Genomic DNA, 20,875 nt, shown 5'->3' on the forward strand with positions numbered 1-20,875 from the left:
AGAGGCTGGAATATTTGATTCTACGTCAGAAAACTCAACTGAATTTCTCCCTCGAAGTTGGAATTTTGACTCAGGGAGTCAGAGATTTCTGATTAACCCCATCCCCAAAATCCAAAATGGCTGCCTCCCTCATGAAAAGGGGTGATAGCAGCAGTAATAAACTTTTTATTCTCATTTTTGGCAGTTTGCATCTCATTAAATAAGTCACGCAGATAATACTCTACCACCTCTGTTAGACTGCATGTTGCTTCAAAGTTTTAATGGACCGAATGCAGAGAAATATAATACTATTAGCTCGTATTAACCTGGTCAGTGAGCACTACCACTAGCAAATTTGACTGGTTTTCTGAGTTCCAACCAGAACATAATTACTGTGACGTTATTCCCATATCAGCTAACCTGAGTGTGTTGGAGGCCAAACTGGATTGCTCCCAACCTTTACACTGCTGTCAGTTTGCACACATGTTTATTTACAAAGATAAGCAAGGTTTTCTGCGAGCACATAGCAGCAGCAGCAGCTAGCTGTGTCATTTCTGGTCCAACCTGAAGCCCTCCCAGCAGGAATATAATCACATTTCTGCTGGAATAACTGTCTAATGTGAAAGTGACAGCAATGTAAATGTTTATAAGACAGCATTTACATGAATCACTGTAAGTTGTTTGGCTTCTTTGGTTTTGGCCTCATTCAGATTAGCTGTTGGCTCGTTAATCCAGACGGAATAAAACTCTGTTTTTCTGTCGTTTAACGAGCTATCTACAGCAGGTAAAATATTAATTCTTCATAATCTTTCCACAGAGACACACTTCAGACGCTCTGATCTCTCTCTTTAACGAGAAGTACTGATATAAAAGTGAGTGTATTGAAATTGAAATAAAATAAATAAGAGGAGAGAAAAATTTAGGGCAGAGAGCTGAGCTGAGCTGAGCGGCCATAACTGGCCTGAATGTAATGATTTGTCCTGTTTTATTGACTGACTGAAGAGCCGCTGTAATTAACAGCCCAACTGGCTGCTTCTGTTCTCTGGTGCTTCTTTTGTCTTTGTTTTAGTTCCACAAAGGAGGGGTTTTTTTTTTCTTCTTTCTTTCTTTCTTTTGGTGGCTGGGTTTATTTTTAGAAAACCTTACATAAATCAAGTCCGTTAAATAACTTTGTCTGTGGTCAATGGGAGTCTGCTGTTCATTTGAGTGGAAACCCAGAGTGGCTTTGGGCCAAGATGAGGCTGATGGGTTTACGAGATCGAAACAAACGGGTGTGTTGTCCGCTACATAACAACGACCGCTCGCTTTGTGCTCCAGAGCAAGATGGCTAGAACGGAAATTTTTGCGGGGGAGGGGGATTTTGTTTTGTAATTTTTATTTTTTTTATATTTGGTCAGTCGGGAGAATGGAAACAAATGATTTATTGTTTCTCGTGTTCCTTTTTCTTTTGACGAATTATAGATTTCGGGGAAATAATATAAAGCCTCCATAATGTCATCTTTTCTTACCGTTTCGTAAGTAGAGACAACTCGGCGAAGGACATCTGGCAGGGGTCCCTGGGGCTCCAGGGTGGGGTAGTTGTCCTGTAGGTCAAACAGCAGTAAAGGCGTCCCCTCTGGGCCTGACGCTCTGGAGCTCAGAGCCAGCACACACTGCATGAGGTTCGCCACAGCTGACACCCCACACAGCTCCCTGAACACTGCTACTGAGTTCTGTTGGGGAAATAAAGAAAGAATCTGTTGATTCCAACATCTTTCTCCTGCTCTGGATTGATAGAAACACTAAAAGCAGACACTAAAAGAATTCAAACCTAAAAAAAAAGCACAGGCAGTTCAGAAATCCATTCTCGTCTTTGTCACCGACTTGATTATTTTCTCCCTTTTTCACACACAAATAAATAAAACCAAGCTGCAATAGAGCAATCTGTCTCTCATTTCAAATATCAATTCTTCTGCTGCTCTGCTGCAGTTGGAAAGAAATCGACAAATGTAGATGTAGCCTTTCTTGCTATAGTGACGGTAATCAAAGTTTGATCGTTAGAAATAATGTAAACCAAACTATCGCTCGGCTCCTGCGGATTAGTATTGGAAGAATAATAGTAACTCCGGGTCGTTTTGCGCTGAACTAAACATTGACTCGGCGGAGCATGTCTGAAAACAGGGCTGCGTCGATGCCGAAACATCTTGCAAAAGTTTCATGTTCCGTGCCAGCTACGAGCTCGAAAGAGACGCGGCGTCAACACGAGGAGCGGCGCAATCACGCAACAGCCCCCAAAACTAATTTAGTGTGCAGTTGAAATGAAACTGGAGATAGATTTTAAAGATATTTGTCTTCAGACAAGTGTGTCAAAGCAGGTGGCAGACATAGGAAGGTGTAACTTCAGCCTGACCTCAAACATAACCAATGTCTCGTTCCACAGATGTAGTTTCACTACTACAGATGCAAAACGCTGCAAGGTTTTCTTACTCCTCTTATTAGGATGACATGATGTTCAGCATCTTGCCACAGATTACTCTGTGCTGATGCTCATTATGTGAAAATGTAGACAGAAGACACTAATGAATTAACCAAAATCACTTAAAAGAAGGGAGGAAAGTGAGAGTTCAGGCATTTTCATGCAAGAATGACCCAATTTAAGACTTGTGGCACATGACATCTTTGACAGCTTGTTTTACTTTTTCTGCGTTTATCCTTTTCGTGATTCCTCACTTTTCAACCTTTAAGAGAGAATAAAATTTGGTGATGTGTCTTAAAAATACGCTGCAGGAGAGCTGATAAGCTTTGGGAATGTACAAAAGCTTTCTCACAGCATCTTTAAGGCAGACAGGTCAGGGCTTTGTCACTGCAGTAAAGAATTGTCTTAAGTCCCGTTGAATTTTCAGTTCAACATTTTGAAGATAAATATTTAAAAAGTTAACAACGCTTTATTGTTTTCTGTTTTTGCCACAAGGACATTATGACCTCTGATTTGCAAAAGATCAGGCTAAATAGTTATTGATGCACATTTAGGTTGACACGTTACAAAATAAATGGTACAACTCACAAAAATATACATATTTGGGGGACACAGATTTTCATAGTCATGGGTCTCTGTCCCCTTCACAACATGTCAACACTCCCTCTCAAATAACAGCCGAGGGGAATGTTGTTATCTCACAATATTGAATGATACATAGTGACAGAGGTGGATTTAGTCATTTTGGGACCCAAGGCAAAGAACACTAACAGGGGCCCCTCCACTTCCCTACCTCGTCAATATTTTTCCACCCATGTTTATCTAAGATCTTGTAGCGTACTATTACTAACATGTAAGTCTTACCTGCTTAGGTTATTTACAGTTTAAATTACTATCCTGCTAGAAAATTCTCTTTCACTTTCTCAATTCACACTGAATTAGAGCAAGATAAACAACCAGGTGAACTGAAAGTCTTTTTATCTTCAGTAATTTTGCCCACTTTCCTCTTTTTTTACCTCTGTTGACACCGTCAAGATAGCACATATCACCGTTTGTTTACAGCAAGACTATGGAACAGTCCAGTGTTCTAATAGGGACTGGGGGATGCATTTATCTATTTCGTATTTTGAAGTGTTCTTGGACTATAGGTTTTTGAAACAACTGTTTGGAGATGCAGACAAATCTACCTTCAGTGTTTCTGGGCTCCTAAGGTTTCGGTGGCTCAAACTTCATAAAGCATTTGTCCCATAATCTGGTCATTTTTCAGTTTTTTAACAAACCTTAATAATGAAACCATCTTTATTGGGCTCATAAACTTGTACTGCTTACTACCTACACTAGTGTAGCTCGTATTGCTGTCACCTCGCATGTCTACTCGTGTCTAAGTGTTGACCATCCCAGCACAGAATGGAAACTTTGGCGGATGTTTAAAGTATCTGTATATACATGTTTCTGGGGAGACATTTTGCAAGTGTTACAAGTTTGCGGTCTAAAATAAGTGTAAAGCTAAGTTGAAGACTGAAAGTGATAATCAGTCTTGTCGAAAATCTCCTTGGAATCCAGTTAGACAGGCAGCAGGAACTCTAATGATATTCACATTTACATCTTCATTTGGATCTGTCACACAATGGCAAGGCCGGCGTCCTGATAAAATCTGTCTGCAGACAAGCAGCCAGAAAATGTGCACCTTTTGTGGTAGAGTTTGCAACTATGTCTGTTATCGGGATTCCTTTTGAAAGACATGGCTGGTAAAAAAGCTAAGTATCCAAGGGAACTCTTCCTCACCTGCATGTTACCTCTCAAATCAGTGGCTTCTCTCAGAAAAGGTGCAGCCATCTTGAAAACCTCATCGACGGACCGAATTCCCAGGTCTCTCAGAGCTGTGTACTCCCTCCCCCTCCGAGCCTTCCGTACTGAGAGACCTCTTTTGTGAGGCTTGCCACCCCCTCTCCGATTTGTGAGGGCCACATGGACGAACAGCTTAGCATGCGGAAGGTCCTCCCCTGTGAGGCACTGGAGGGGTACATGCCGGTAGCCAGGTTGGAGGCACTCCAGTGGTATAGTATACTGACCTGCAGTGGTAGAGAAATCATGTTTTACTCTAGTAGAGCCTTCCCACAGAGCAACATTTCCAAAAGATCTGAATTTATCCTTTTAAAAGAAAATCTTCTGATAAAATCTCCTTCTGAACAGAACATGTGATCAAACAGAAAAGGTTTGGACCAAATTTGTCTGCATTATCTTATGGATGTTTACATCATACATTTACAGTAACAGCTTAATTGACTGACCTATGAATTCATCCCCAATGAAGTCGTCATCCAGCACCACGAAACGAACCATAGCTAGCTCAGGCAAGTTGATCTGGAACTCAAAGCTCTCGTCAAAGATGGGGTTGTCTCCATTATGGGTCACAGTCCTGGTGCGGCGTTCTGTGCAGTCAGCTGGGATGCCGTGGATCTCTACATACACATATGGGTCTACCACGTCTCCTTTGGTTCCAGAGCCTTTAGGTTTGGGCAGATTCTGACCGCTGATTACCTGAGGGAAGACAACCTGTTATAGGGACATTCATTTCATCCAAGTAATTGCTGACAATTCAGTCAAATAATTCATAAAAGTTTAACAGAATTTTAATTTTGCATAACATCCACCTTCACATGGAGCAACTGTGGAGACACGCCCGGCACTGTGTCTTTGGTGTCAGCGCTGAAATAAGACACCTCCTGCCTCATGATGGCCGGACGCAGAACATATCCACAGTTCCCGTTCTGCCGGAACCAGGCTGTGTTCAGGTCCATCATCAGTCCTGCTGTTTGAAAATTCATTGACACAATCTGGCATCCGCACTTCCACAAGTCCTGGGGGTTCATATTGCTTGAGTCGATGCGCATGGGGTTGGGGTAAACTCGTGACAGGAAGTGCTTGTTGTGGTTGACAAAGTCGCGGGGGCTTTCACTCGTGAGACGCACAGCCAAAGACTCATGAAAGGAACACATTTCCCAAGGTTTCTGGGATTTAGATGAGGTCTTGAAGTCTATGAAGTTGACAGAATGGCATAGAGTTATCAAATCCGAGAGTTCCCTCAACAGCTGGAAGCGTTTGTGAGGAAGATGACAAGAATTGGACTGAGATGTGACACAGACACTTTTCTGCACATCCTTCTCAATTCCACCAGGTGTTCCACTGCCACTGTTCACTGCTTTCACCTTCTGACACATCTCTGCTCCTTCATCTTCTTCACTCACTTCCCCAGCTTCCCCATCAGGACCTAGCCCAAGCTTTTTACCCTTTAGCAGTATTCGATGGCTCAGGTCATGTGGTGATGGTAGGTAAATGGCCCCTTCGTCTAGTTGATCTCTGTACAGCCACTCCCCTAATATCCTTGTGAGTTGTTGCGCCAAAACCTTCTGCTGTTGCAGTGAACAGTGGTTTTCAATACACAGAATTAATGGATACTCCGACGCGACAAATGCAAACTTTCCAATTGCTTCTAAAACCGAACACAAAGCCAGTGGTGGGGAGACGGTGTGTCCTGTACACACTATTGGTTCCTCATCAGCACCGTCCCATATGTCCAACTCCACGCATCGGCAACCCATCTTAAGAGCACGGATGTAGCCAGAAACGTCTGAGGGGCCTCGAAACTGGTCCTCAATGAGGTAGGTGTTGTGGGAGGAGTTGATGTAGTAGTGGGACAACGGCTGGGACATGTCTTGGCAGACATTATTATGCTCTCCATCAAACAGGTGGCACTCTGCTGATGTGAGGTAGCTGGTGAAGCCATCCAAAGACAGGTGCCCCAGCTGTCGTCCCTCCTCCGATGGCTCGTGGGACTGGATGAGCTTGAGGCTAAACTCTTCACTCACCTGGACGACAAATCACAAGAAGACTAAGAAATGAAAGAGAAATTAGAGGCCACAGAACAGAAGCACTCCATGCCCATATACTCTCAACCTGAAAGTCCATAGCTTATAGTCCAATAACTATGCTTCTAAGCTTCCAATGTAGCCAGCAAATGTTCTGAAATTAAAAATCTGACTGGCTGCACTATTTATTGATGCAAATTAAATGCTATTAATGTTTGAATCTCCATACATCTTATACAGAGAGATTATGATATTCTTGACTTGTTTTCTGAACGTATGTGTGACTGTTTTGTGTTACCCACTTGAGCCACGCCCTGCTCAGCCTCGATGAACCTCATCAGGTCTTTGGCATCCAGGTACTCTTTGTTGCCAGAGAACTGCACCAACAGAAAGTAGATCTCCGGACGTGTGCAAAAGTCGTGGAAGACCTCCATGAACTCCATCTTGGTGACTTGCCCGTTTCTTCCTGTTCGCTTTTTGCTCGGGCTGTGGTCTTTGTTGCCCGAACCGTTTTCCACCGTGAGCCCACACGTCTTCTCCCTGACTCTCTGAAGCTCTTTGAACCTGTGCTCCACCTTGCCAGTGCTCACCCCAGAATTAATACTTTGTACCAGCTTAACCGCTGACTGCAGAGGGATCCCTTCCTCGATGTCTTCTGGCCTGTCAGACTGAGCAGCAGAAGAGAACAGCTGCTCCAGCCAGCGAAGGCGAAGACTGTCCTGACTGTTGGCAAGCATGTCGAGGGCATGTTTTCCATACTGCATAAGATACCTAGAAGCAGACAAGAGAAGAATGGACACGAGTGAGGCAGTGGACATACTGTTGTATTGTATATAAATAGTAATTGAACATAATAAACTGTCTAGCTCCAAACGATCAAACAAAACTATACTGGAAAAACGTTTATGCAATGCATTATGTGTCCAATTTAAACCTTTTGTCAGACAAAGATAAAGATAAAGAGGTTTGACCTCTATTTTTCGGAAACCTCATGAAAGAGGCGTGCACCACATAAAAAAAGTGTTAGTGTTGATCTTTCTCCCTGCTGTATTTTGATCAAAGCAAGTGAAAGACATTTCATTAAGACCCCAGGAAACTGTGCCAGTTAGTTAAAATCTTAACATGTGCTGAATATTTTACGTCTTGATGCTTTTTGTTTTCCAATTTGGTAACTACAACAGGGCTAAGTAAAATTAAAATCATATACTGGCAAACACATTTTCACACTCTGACTGGTTGTTATGGATAATCCCAGTTCTGAGAAAGTCGGGACATTGTGAAAAATGTTAATAAAAACACTTTGCAATGATTTGCAAATCTCATAAACACATTTTATTCACAGCGGAAAATAGCAAACATATCAAATGTTGAAACTAAGAAGATGTATAATTCTTTGGTAAAAACCTTATTAGAAGGCAAGCTGTTCAGAGGTTCACCAGTCTGTGAAAAACTTTGTCTAGAAACAGCAGAACAATTCCAGAATAATGTTCTTCAACTAAAAATTGGATAGACTTTAAATATTCCATCATCTACAGTTCATACTAACATCAAACGATTTTAAAATCTAGAGAAATCTTTGTGCACAAAGGACAAGGCTAAATGCCTGTGATCTTTGGGCCCTCAAGGGCCTCTGCATTAAAAAAAAGCCCAGGAACACTTCTATAAATCATTGTCTGTAAACTCAATTCAACATGCCATCCATGAATGCTGGTTGAAGCTCTATCATGCAAAGAGGAAGCCAGATGTGAGCACCATCCTGAGACGTTGTCATCTTCTCTGAGCCAAAGCTCATTTAAAATATTACTGAGGCAAGGTGGAAAACTGTTCTGTGGTCAGACAGATCAAAATCTGAAATTCTTTTTAAAAACCACAAATGCCACATCCTTCATACTAAAGAGGAGAGAGACCACCCGGTCTGTTATCATTGCACAGTTCAAAAGCCTGCCTCTCTGGTGGTATGGGGTGCATTGGTGCCTCTGGCATGGGCATCTCACACATTTGGAAGGCACCATCAATGCAGAAAAGTATATACAGGTTTTAGAACAACATATGCACCCATCCAGATGAGTTCTTCTTCAGCAAAGGCTTTACATATTTCAGTATATTCAGTACAATACTAAACCACAGACTGCATCCATTACAGCCAAATGGCTTCATAGTAGAAGAGTCTGGGTGGTGAACTGACCTGACTACAGTCCAGAACTTGCACCACTTTGGTAAATCTTGAAATGAAAAATCTAACCAAGACTCAGGAGTGTTGAACAGCTGGAGTCCTCCTTCTTAGGAATGAGACATTTCCCTCCAAAAACCCCAGAAACTGTTCTCATTGGTTTTTAGACATTTACAGACTGCAGGAGATCCTTCACAGTGGTAAACATGGCTCTGTCCAAACTTCCTTTGAATATGTTGCGGCCATGAAACTCAACATTGCCTTACTTTTTCTTAAAATATTAAACTTTTTAATTTTTTGTTAAAACAATTAATGTTTACTATGTTTCACTGTAAAAGAAAGCGGGTTTATGAGATTTGTAAATAACTGTACTCTGTTTTTATCCACATTTCACATAATGCCCCAACCTTTTTAGCATTGGGATTGTACCAAGAATTGAAAATAAACATAAAATTGAGGTCTTAGTAATACTGACATAGATTATATAATTTTGTTGCATCACCATAGTAGATTATTTTAGATTATAGTAGCACATGAGTAGACCATTTGCATAAAAAATTATAAGTGGAATGGATTTCTGGAATAATATAACTTGCAAGTGTACAGTATAAACCTTTCTTGGACGTTTGTGTTGCCGTACCTCAGCCCAGTCACCCAAATGTTAGCCACTTCAGCAGAGTTGGCCACCAGGTCCAAGCTTTCATAAATCTCTCCATAGATGATGGAGAATGCACAGTCCTCTGAAATCTGCTCATAAACTCCACTGGTGCGGAAGGTTTCTGTGTTACGACCTGTCCGTACCTACAATTTGTGACCGCAAGAGATGCATTAAAACCCCACATCAGATACAATAAAACCAAATGAACTGTTGTCTTCCATATGGTTCAGTGTTTTAAACACTTCTGCAGCTTTACTCTAAAGAACTCTGAGGTCATTCATAAGGCAAAGTAAAGAAAAAAAAGACAGCGGCGAGTGATTGATTTTGGACTTGCTTTTGTTCACACTGACCTCTCGTATTGAGTCGAGAAAGATCCGAGCTTTGTCTGACTCCTTCTTAGACGGTTCCCAGTACAGAGCCTGGAGGCCTGCATCCAGAAGGTAGTATCGCTGGTAGACACGGGTATTGGGTCGGATTTTCTTCAGCTCACTCCCCTCAACCTGGGAACAAGATGTAGATGAAGCTGTCACCCACAGATCTCAGAGGATTTCACCTCGGCAACAAGCTTTGATGAATGCTTGACAAGTCTGAAAGCCTTTTACACACCAGAAATCTTTCATGCTTGTTTGGCACTGGAGCTGCACGATATTAGGAAAGCACTTACAACCCCAGTTCCAAAGAAGTTGGGACATTGTGTAAAAAGTGAATAACAACAGAATGCAATGATTTGCAAATCTCACAAACCCAATTTTATTCACACTGGAGCATAGTAAACATATAAAATGTTAAAACTAAGAACTTGTACCATTTTGGGGTGGGGAAATGGTCATTTTGATCTTTATGGTAGCAACACATTTCAAAAAAGATGGAACAGGAGCAACAAAAGGTTGTAAAAGTAAGTGGTATGAATAAGAAACAGCTGAAGGAGCATTTTGCCATGAATTAGATTCATTGGCAGCAGGTCAGTAAGAGGACTGGGTTTAAAAAGAGCATTTTAGAGAGGCTGGATCTCTCAGAAGTAAAGATGGGCAGAGGTTCACCAGTCTGCAAAGTCTGCTTCTAAAACAGCAGAACAATGTTCCTCAATAAGAGATTTGGAAGACTTTAAATATTCCATCATCTACAGTTCATAATCTTATTAAATGATTCCTTAAAATCTGGAAAAACCTCTGAGCTGAAAAGAACAAGACTGAAATGATGTCCACGAGCTTCAGGCCCTCAGGGGCCACTACAATAAAAACAGGTCTGATTCAGTTCTGGACATCACTGCATGGACTCAGGAACACTTCCACAGATCATTGTCTGTAAACACAGTTCACTGTGCCATCCACAAACACTGGTTAAAGCTCTAGCACACAAAAAGAGAAGTCATATGTGAACACCATCCAGAAGTGCTGTCATCTTTTTTGAACCAAAGCTTGTTTAAAATACACTGAGACAAAGTAGAACACTGTTCTGTGGTTAGAAAAAAATCTAAATTTGACATTGTTTTTGAAAACCACAAATGCCACATCCTTGATACTAAGGAGTAGAGACCACCCTGTCTGTTATCAGCACACAATCAAAAGCCTTCCTCCCTGATGGTATGTGGATGCATACAGGTTTTAGAACAACATGTGCTCCCATCCAGATGACTTCCTTTTCAGGGAGGGCCTTGCATATTTTAGCAAAACAATGTTAAACTGTAGACTGCATCCATTACAGCAGCATGGCTTCATAATAGAAGAGTCCAGGTGGTGAACTGCCCTGCTTGCAGTCCAGAACTTGCATCAATCGAAAACATTTGGTGCATCATGAACTAAAAAACCTGACAAAGACCCAGGAGTGTTGAACAGCTGGAATCCTACATCAGACAAGAATGGAACAACATTAACCTCCAAAACCTCCATCAGCTGCTCTCCTCAGTTCCTACAGACTCTTGTTAAAGGAAGATGGGATGCTTCACAGTTGTAAACATGGCCCTGCCCCGCATTTTTTTAGATGTGTTGCTGCCATAAAATGTTATTTTTTTCCATTATAAAAATGTACATTTTTGTTTAAATAATTGATATGTCTCCTATGTTCCACTGTAAAAAAAAAAAGGTGTATCAGATTTGCACATCATTGCATTTTGCATTCTTAACTATATTTTAAACAACATCCCAACTTTTTCACCACTGGAGTTGTATAATATCATTGTCTGAGATCCTAATGTCAGTTGAGCTAAACCCACATGTTCATAACCTTTGTCCTTCTCATCTGTCATCACAGCGCTCACAGCACCTTGTGTGCTTTATCATCTCTGCCTCTGTCACTTAAATCTGATTTGGGCATCAAGGGCAGTGAGGGTCCATCTGACTGACCAATTACTGTTTATAATTGGTATGCAGAGTGCAAATGTATGGCACTTCGCATGTGATTTACTACAGTCCGAGCAGTTCTTCGCCATGACTGTGAACGTTTGCTATTTTGTGCATCAAAACAATGAACAAAAAAATATATAAAAACCTACCATAGAATGGATGCATCCGGCAGCACTGCTGATCTTCTTCTCAGACAGAGTGCTGCTGAAGGACACGGTCTTCTTTTTCTCCCGACTGGCTCGTGAGCCATCCTGAAAGGGAGGGAGGGGAAGGATGAAAGAATAAAAAAGGAGAGGAGGGGAGCACAATAAGTTTATAAAAAAAATAAGTCAAAGGAAAGACACAGCGACTGACAATCATGTCTTTGAAGAAGAGATATTTCTTGCATGACAAACACTTTTTTTCTAGCCCACAGTGGACCTCAAAGGATTAAAATCCATGCCCTTATATAACCATACAGATTATTTGGCCTTCTGTGGTACAGTCTCCTCTTCCCAATCTGTTATTGTTTTTGTTTGTTTGTTTGTTTGTTTGGGTTTTTTTTTCCTGATGCCACGCTTAAAAGCCTTTGCTTGCCCTTGCCCTTCACCACTACGCCATTAATCATACCTGACTAGACAGAGGCAGCAGGCTGCAGCATTCTAATCCTGCCCCGTCCACCACAATGCTGGCAGACTCAATCAGTTTATCTGAGCACAACATCACAGCTTTCCATTTGATTTATCGACCAATTAGATGTCACTCCCGCAAAGAGCCCCTACGCTAACGGACAAGAGCATGTAGCATGTGGGCAAAAAATATTCAATTGTCCTGATGCAACTTAATTAAAGAGCCAAGAGAGATCAGTTTTAAGGTAAGATAAACAGGATAATATGATTAGCAAAGATTCAATTTGATGCAGTGTCATTGAAAATGCAGCCTTATATTCAACAATGTATATCACAAGCAGTTTACTTAAAAACAACAACATATAATTAAAGGCCTGACTGCTGCCTTTCATACCAGAGATGTAGCCTAAAATCATCTTATGTTGAGAAATAATAGATTTGTAGCTGGAGTTGCAACCTCTCAAGTCTTTTTGCAAGATGTCACGCTCAGAGTACGTGTTGTGAAGGACTCTTATCTACTACCACGTCAAATTTTAGCTCAATATCTGTGAAATCGACTGAGTTATAGCCATTTTTGTGTTATGTATTTTTGCCTTTTGGCTGTATATGGGAAGTCCGTTCGATTAACTTTCAGCAGATTAAGATTATTATGTTAATAGCGAACATCTGCCATCACTGATCAGAACCCGGTCAGTCCCGGCGCTCATTTCATTCAAAACAGGACTTTATATGAACCCCAAGAGCACTTATGTCTTTCATATGAGATGACAAGCGAGTACCCTTGGTATGAAAGAAACATGAGGGACATGAAAGACTACAAGAGATAACAGGGATAAAGAGAGAGATATATACAAAAAAAAAAGACCAGAGCTGTGTTTCATCTGAAGAATCCGGATGAACATGAGTAGGAGGAGAAGATAAGTTATTCCTCAGCTGAATAGGAGGGAGCCTGGTCATCACAAATCCTCACAGAATCAATCGTCTCTCTTTTCCCTTCTTTTTTTTCCTTCAAGGGGGAAGCAGGATGTTATAAGAGAGCTCTACAAATGTCCTTTGTCCCTTAGGGTATGATAGTGAGATGGAGACAGATCAAGGGTGTGGACAAGCCCCCTTTCAGTTTAATTGCAGGGAGTGAAAGAGAAGCAGGATGTCTTTCATTTTTAGCCCCTCAAAAACAACACAAGCCGTCCGTTAACACTTTGAAACGACGACTTAGAAATGGGCTGTTGGCTTGGGTGCTTATTTAAAACTCGTCAAGCTGTTGGAGTGCTCCGGCTACTGAAATCAACCCTAAATCAAGTGGAGAAAACACTGACGCAACTCGAGGAGAGGATCTGAAAAGCTAATCAGGTTCCTTATTTGGAAGGGAGAGGAAAAACTCGATTTCAAAGATTTAAAAGAGGCAAAAAACGCATAAAAACAGGCAGGCACACCTTTTTCAAAGCGGAGTGCGGTTCCACCCATTGCTCACACTTTCTCTTTCCTCAGCAGCAGGAAGAAGATTAATGTCAGCTTCAATCTATACCTCTACTTGTTTGCATGAAAAATTGCACCTAATAGTCCCTCTGTGGGTGCATCAGCCCCAGCTGCTAAGCATATATTACCTAATAGAAACATAAAATAAACACTCTGTCATCTCCAGCGCCTCATCCTTCATTAACGGGGCTGTAATGGGCAGAAATCAAGCAGATGAAATGCATATGTTTCATCCCAGCTAGTTCATTTGAGCTGCAAGCTGTTTTTGAAGATGAAAAACGCAGCTATTCTGTAATCATCAACTGAGGAAGCTGTCCTGCACAGTCACCTCTGTCGGCCTACAGCATAAATCACAGATAAGGAGTTCAAACACACACCCAAACAACACGGATGTCGCTGTGTACTCGGAATAAATTACCTCGCCAAGATAAAACCAAAGGCCACACATTGCCCAGCAACTGGATAAACACCTGAATAAAACACAAACATTTCTTCTTCTGTGTAAGCAAAACTTGTTGAATTTGACAAAAAACACCAACACAAACACACAAAAAAAAATTAAACGAGTTCAGCGTTCGTCCCCGATTAGCCTCCCAGTTTTCTTCCACCTAATCTCTGGTGCTGCGTGTCTTAATTTGTTTTCTCACGTACAGCAAGATGAGTTTTCAAAACCACCAGTGTGCTTGAAAACAGGAAGCAGCCCATCACAGACAGTTTCCTGTAACTCCACTGAGAGCTGAGATGAGTGACAGCGGAGGGGGAGAGAAACAGCAAAAAAAAACGACGTTGTGTGAAACCCGCAACACCCGTGAATCTTGACATGGTCTTAGCTATTTTTAGGTTTGGTACTGATGCTCGCTTGTGATAAAGATACAATGGATGAAGCAAAGTTTCCGTTTGCTCTACTAGCCACTACGAACCAAATTTAGAATAAATTTTATAGTCAGTCTTTGAAATGCATGTACCTTTGATAAAATGTTATTGGGCAACAAATGAACAAAGTGGAAACCTATCTATGTAATCTTTTAGCAAAATTAGTCTAATAATCTCTTTCCTTAGGTGCTGAATATGAGCTAGTTTTGTTTTTGGTGCTAAACAAACAGCATTGGGCAGGTTTTAATGAACACATTTTATACTCTTACAAAATGTATGTTTAGCTATAATTAGCTCTTTCATGGGGCCTTTCTGGGTAGAGTTTGCATGTTCTTCCTGTGCACACGTGGGTTAACTCCAGGTACAAAAACATGCATGTTAGGTTCACTGGTAACTGTAAATTGTTCCTAGGTGTGAGTGGGAGTGTGAATGGTTGTTTGTCTCATTTGTCTCCATGTGTCCCTGTGGTGGACTTGCGACCTGTCCAGGGTGTCCCCCGCCTCTCGCACAGTGACTGCTGGGGATAGGCACCAACTCCCCGCGACCCAGAATGGAGAAGCGGGTAAAGAAAATGGATGGATGGGTAGTTCATCATGTGACATCTTGATTGTGTGTTTTTGCGTGTGTGTTGGGGGGGGGGCTCAAATGCTCTGCTCGTTACTCTAAACACTGCNGGGGGGGGGGGGCACTATGTTTATTTATTTATTTCTTCATGGATGATGGTCACAACCAACACTTCATATTTTCATTAATTTAGGGTTAGGCTTATGAGCAATTCTGGATTTAAGTGAAGTTCAAATTTTCAATATAAGTAAAAGTCCAAACATTAACATTTCAGCCGATGGAAACAAGCCTTTAAAATGATTACTGGAGATTATTTTTGGATGAGTACGTGACCACGAGATTACTTTTGCTCCTGTTGCACACAGACATCGACAGACTGAGCAGACGGACAAATGTCGAGATGAATGAAGAGCGAGAGAGAGAGAAAAAAAAAAGAACGAGAGGCACAGCCCATTACAGGGAAATTATTACACGGAAACACAAATGAAAAAGACACTAAAAACAGAAAGTTTCAACTGTAGAGCGGAAAGAGATAAATAATGTAGATTAGCTACAGCTGAGGAAGCCAATTGCTGTGCATCTTTAGTGAGGACAATGACTGGGCTCATATTTGGTATTGTCTGGAAGGCACCAACAAGGCTCGGGGCCTTCATTAGACAGCTTACATGCATGCATGGTATGATTTCGGAAAGCTTTTGAATACAACGAGCTTGTATCACTAATTACAGCTTCTCAGAGTCAGCAGAATGAAGATGTAGGTCATTAGTGGGTGGCGTCTTTGAACCATTAATTAAGATTGAAAGAGAAGGAAAGACAGTTGCTAGGTGAGAGAAAAGCGAGAGGTGAAAATTGGTAGGGTGTGTGAACGGCATTGCCTGTAGTCTTGTGTGAGTGTGTGTGTGTGTGTGTGTGTGTGTGTGTGTGGGAGAGAGAGAGAGAGAGAGAGAGAGAGAGATTGCAGATGACTGATGCTTAATGGGATAGTTTATTCTAAGATCCTGTCACCCTGGAGCACAGTAGCACCAGTGGGGTTAGGGGTTGATTATTTGTCAGATGTGAACAAATGTTCGTGCCAGATTATTATTGTTATTTTTGTTAAAGGAAGAGCTTTAATAATACCTGCAAGCAACGCCGCAAAATTGAATAAAAGAAAAATTAAAAATCAGCTAATCACATCAGACACTCAACAAAGGGTCTAGCTCGACTCCTCTGAATCACAGGGTAGGACTATTATGCTGCGAGTAACCATAGCGACGACAATAATGCTTTAGGCTATGTCACCATTTCATATTAGTCAATGGTGCTACTCTTAACGAGGGTTAATCGGGTTAAAAAGGAACTAAAATAATTCTTCTTGGCACAGAAAATGATGGAGGGAGAGAAAAAGTCTCCCTCCTCGCTGCGTTTTTTTAATCTTCACACCATTCTATTAGGACATTTCTTATAGAGAGACAAGCACCGTAAAGGTAATTCAACTGAGAATAATAAGAACTTAATTAAAGAAGCCGTGTTGTGCTTTTTGTTTAAATCGTTATTATTTTGAAGTTTCCATGTTTTATAGTTTTGTACAAGTCTGCAATCTTACTGAGTCTGAACCAAAAGATTTTCCCTGTTAGAATTGCGTTGCAGTGTTTCTTCTTCTTTTTTTTTTAAATGTTCATTATAATAAAGTCCATCTGAATACATTTCTGCCCATTGGCAACTGTGGCCCATTTAGAAAGAAGCTCTGCAGAAAAAGCCTCAGTCATCTGGACCTTTGGGTGGAGGAAATGGGAACCAGAATTGGGACTCTTAAACACAAAGAAACACAAAATGCCAACACAACATGTGGAGAAAAGATTATGTATTCGAACAATAAGGAAGATGAATGTCTTCAAAGCTTGTGGAAAAACAGAGTTTAATTCTGACCAAATTTATGAGCTAATGGCTAGTCCAAAAAACTACAATAATGAATAAGATATTAATTGACTTTTCCACAAAACCCCACTTTAAAAGATCTACAGTATCAATTAAAGTACATTCCTTAAAATATATTTCTAAAGATAAAGCCATCCTCACAGTTCTTTGAATCTGTACTGAGACTTTGAGCTTAATGCTATCACACTCACAATAATCATTTCAAACAGTTTTACAGTTCAAGACACCACAGGGGGTTTGAGAGAGAACACAGCATATTGCAAACTACAGATGCGACAGTGAAACTGTAAATGCTGACTCTTCACGGGGCGATTTAACCAACGACCGCCCACTCTTCAGGCGATAAATGAGACGGGCCTCGGCTCAGTAAACTCCACGCAAGCTAATGGTACCGACGGAGTTCCTGCCCTCACCAGCTCTCACGGGTTCTTCACTCAGATCTCCAGTTTGTCTCTGAAGCAAGTCATCATTTGAACCTGCTTTAAGCCATCCACCATCGTCTCGGTCTCCAAAAACACCATCCATCAGTTGCTCTAACGACTACGGGCCAATTGGATTCACGTCAGTTGTGATGAAGTGTTTTGAGAGATTGGTTTAACAACACATCAAGGCCAGCCACCCATCTCTTTCTTTTTCCCTTCAGTACCCACAAGTGTGTGTATACATCCAATCAGTAAACAGGAGATGCTATCACCGTAGCTCTTCACAATGCGCTGAGACACCTTGAACTCCCCGAGGGAAGCTATATGTCGGAGTGCTCTTCTTAAATTACAGCTCAGCATTCAACACCAGGTTCGGAACACGACACGTAAACTCATCGCTGTCACGTCTAAAGTTACGTACTGCTCAGTGAGCTGATGGCTTTACGCTTCCTCCCTCTCATCTGCTCCTGGATTAAGAACTTCCGCATGAACTGTCCACAGCGTGAGAGACTTGGCTCAGCCTGTCCTCTCCCCTGACCTCAGTGCACGGCCCGAAGCGCTGAACTCCCTGTCACCCCAGAAACTTCATCATCTAAACTGCCCGATGACACCTCCGGTCTCAGTGGAATGAGATAAATCAGGGGTGAAGCTAAGCGATCGGAAAGCCAGATCGAGGCAAACAACCTATCGGCCGTCCTGTTTTTCATTACCGGCGACTGTGAGGAGAGGGTTACAAACGGGAAATCTCTGCGGTTCTAGCCGTGACAGTCCACAAAGCCGACTGCAGCAGTCGGCTTTGTGGAAAAGCACAGAGACAGCTTTATTTATAAGAAACAAGCTGAAAGAAAAGCTGCAGGTGGCATTTTATCATGCTGCTGCTGAGAACATACTGACATACTGTATGTACCCCGGATGCTTAGCTTCAAACATGAGAACCCTTTAGAGGGGAATATTTCAGCCAAGAAAACCAAAAGGCTGCTCTTTGTCTTGCTGAAAAATCTCTCCAGGTCTTGACTTAAAAAAAAAACAACTGCTCTCACCCAGCACATTTAAATTCACCCTTTATAATCACTGGAAGCTGTGCCTAATAATTATTCTGCTCTTTGTTTTATTCTAAAATCCTACCCCTTTACTGTCACCTGCTTGACACAGATGTTTAAGCGGCTCTTAGACTACCTTCATCTGGCACTCAGTGTTCTTAAATGGCAACAAAACAACTTAAATAATAAATATTGATGAAAATTCAAACTATACTGCCTTCTTGCTTGCTTCCCACAAAGAATACTGTTCAGGTTTTAGACTAAAATAGGCCTTGGGTTTCCTTAGCACATAACATCAGAATTATTTCTTTAACCAAGCTAATAGCTACAAGCTAACAATTAAAAGAACATCAACAAAAAATATCCTAAAATGTCCTCCAATATAATGTTCTGGCAGAATATGTTTTAAATGTCCACAACTTAGCAAAAGTTAATTACTTGTTGTCAAAAAAAAACAATAGGACTGAGTCTTTTTCTGGCTTGAAATTTTATAATATTTCTGCTGATAAATGTATAAACTTGTGTTTCACATGAACTGCTATGAAATTTATGAGACTGGAGTTGTTTTAAGGTGGCAGTTCCACTCTTACTCGCCATTAGCTCGTCGATCTGCTCAGCATTAGAGTCCGTTTCTTTAAACTGAGGCTGTTCAATATCATCTACAACAGGTAGGATATTAACTGTTGATAAAGTTTCCACACAACCCCACCTTAAAAGACCCAAACTATGACTTTAACTATGACGGAGTCAGGCAAAGTTCTGTGCGCGTGTTTCCGTTTGATGTGCGGCCCCCTTTCACAGGACGTTAAAAACTGCCTAGTTGGACTAAAATGTTGCCCACCTTTGCTCTCTTTTAACTTGGTCATGATATGAGTGAGTCTGAATGGAGAAATAGTCCAAAAGAATCTGCTTTTACGGAAGTTATATGATGTCAAAGAGGTTCATTAGTGCAGCACTGAGGTTCTTTGGATTCCTCGAAAACACTTCACCGATTGATTTTTTTGTTCCCTATGAATCTTGCATAAAATTGTTAATTCTGAGAACATTTTCTTCAGACCACTTGATGATTAAAGTAACTGTAAGCTGCCTCACTTATAAAAGCAAGTCCAAAATAGACCATATTCCCTTTTACATCTGTAGGGCGTCTGCATGTGTGTGGGCTGCGCGTGCCCTAACATTTAAGGTAAATAGAGCATAGGAAGCTGTGTGGTCGGGTCAGTCTGTAGCAGCTCCGTGTATGGGAATTATGTTCAACAGAAAATGTGGTGAACATGCTGTCTCAACGGCACGCTCTCTCTCTCTCTCTCTATATATATATATATATATATATATAAGCCCTTGCCCTTGTGGCGAGTGGAGCAGCAGATGCTCTTTTACGCTTCAGACCTTTGATGTCCGCACAAAAGAAAGCGCGCAATCAAACTCTCACACACACACACATCACGTAAAATGAAACAGGTTAAAGGCTGATTTAAAAAGGTCATCGTCTCGGAGAGCAAACCACAGCTTCATCTGACAAACGTCAGATATGTAATTTGCTAAAGCGAGGTCGCTAACATCAACCCACAGGTGTCAGCTGAGAGCATCAAACGGCCGTTCAGATCTGGGGTTTGCATGCACCTCAAATAAAATAAAATAAAGTAACCAACGGCCTAAACCATTGATGAAGGAATACATGTTGCACGCCGCCTGTAACAACAGAGTTTCAAACTAAAATCAGGATATGGCTGTTTTGGTCAAAGCCTCCAAATGACATTATAAGTGATTTCATGCGATATTGCCAAATGTGTTAGCTCTCAGAGTATGTGTTGAGGATGACTCTGAGCTACTCCCACAGCATATTTTAGCTCAACAACTGTAAAACTGAGTTTGAGTCATTTTTTTATTTTTGGCTCAGTGTCAATAAGCCGTGGCAGCCATCCTGGATTGGGTTGACTCCAAACATTTTTGAGCTGTAGATGTACACCCAGTGATTACTTTCTGAGAGTTTCATTAAAATCCATCCAGTGGTTCATGAGACATTTTGCTACAGATGCGCTAAGGTTCCTAATCGCAAACTAAAAAGTCATTAAACGTGCAAACAAAAAGAATCCCTGCACACACGTAGGCGAATCTTATAAATGTATATCTGCGTAAGAGTTTGTCTTGGCAGACAATGTGACTTGAATGCAAACACTTTCTTCTACTGAATAATTCTGAGTCATAAATATATCGAATCTTTGACATTGATCATGTTGACACAAAACAATAGTTTAAGATTCCAGAGTTCTTGTCAGAGCTTAGATGGACAAAGTCTAGTATTTTTATGTTTTAAGCTATTTTGGAAGAAATGTGTCAGAGAAGAAAGAGGAAAGTTCACATAGTGCACAATCATCCCACATGAAACGAGGACCTGCTTCAGCCGGAGGTGTAAAACAGAAAGTTTCCAGCTTGTATATATGGAAATGCGCAGCCAGTGAAACGGTTCTCTGCCTGTAGTTATGTAGGTCTCGTGTTGCTGGT

The 20,875-nt window shown here is 41.3% G+C and overlaps 1 protein-coding gene across 1 annotated transcript in view; it reads right to left on the reverse strand.

The window, feature by feature from the left end:
- Positions 1-20,875, reverse strand: part of LOC108242094 (inactive phospholipase C-like protein 2) — a 31,957-nt gene that overhangs the window by 6,100 nt on the left and 4,982 nt on the right. The window contains exons 2-9 of the mRNA XM_017426717.3: positions 11,623-11,724; positions 9,482-9,631; positions 9,114-9,274; positions 6,606-7,074; positions 5,089-6,303; positions 4,726-4,975; positions 4,220-4,506; positions 1,488-1,691 (exon numbers count right to left, since the gene is read on the reverse strand). Coding sequence (XP_017282206.1) covers positions 1,488-1,691; positions 4,220-4,506; positions 4,726-4,975; positions 5,089-6,303; positions 6,606-7,074; positions 9,114-9,274; positions 9,482-9,631; positions 11,623-11,724 — 2,838 coding nt within the window. The remainder of the gene's footprint in view (positions 1-1,487; positions 1,692-4,219; positions 4,507-4,725; positions 4,976-5,088; positions 6,304-6,605; positions 7,075-9,113; positions 9,275-9,481; positions 9,632-11,622; positions 11,725-20,875) is intronic.

The sequence above is a fragment of the Kryptolebias marmoratus genome, linkage group LG5 (assembly GCF_001649575.2).
Source record: "Kryptolebias marmoratus isolate JLee-2015 linkage group LG5, ASM164957v2, whole genome shotgun sequence".
In the NCBI taxonomy this organism is placed as follows: Eukaryota; Metazoa; Chordata; class Actinopteri; order Cyprinodontiformes; family Rivulidae; genus Kryptolebias; species Kryptolebias marmoratus.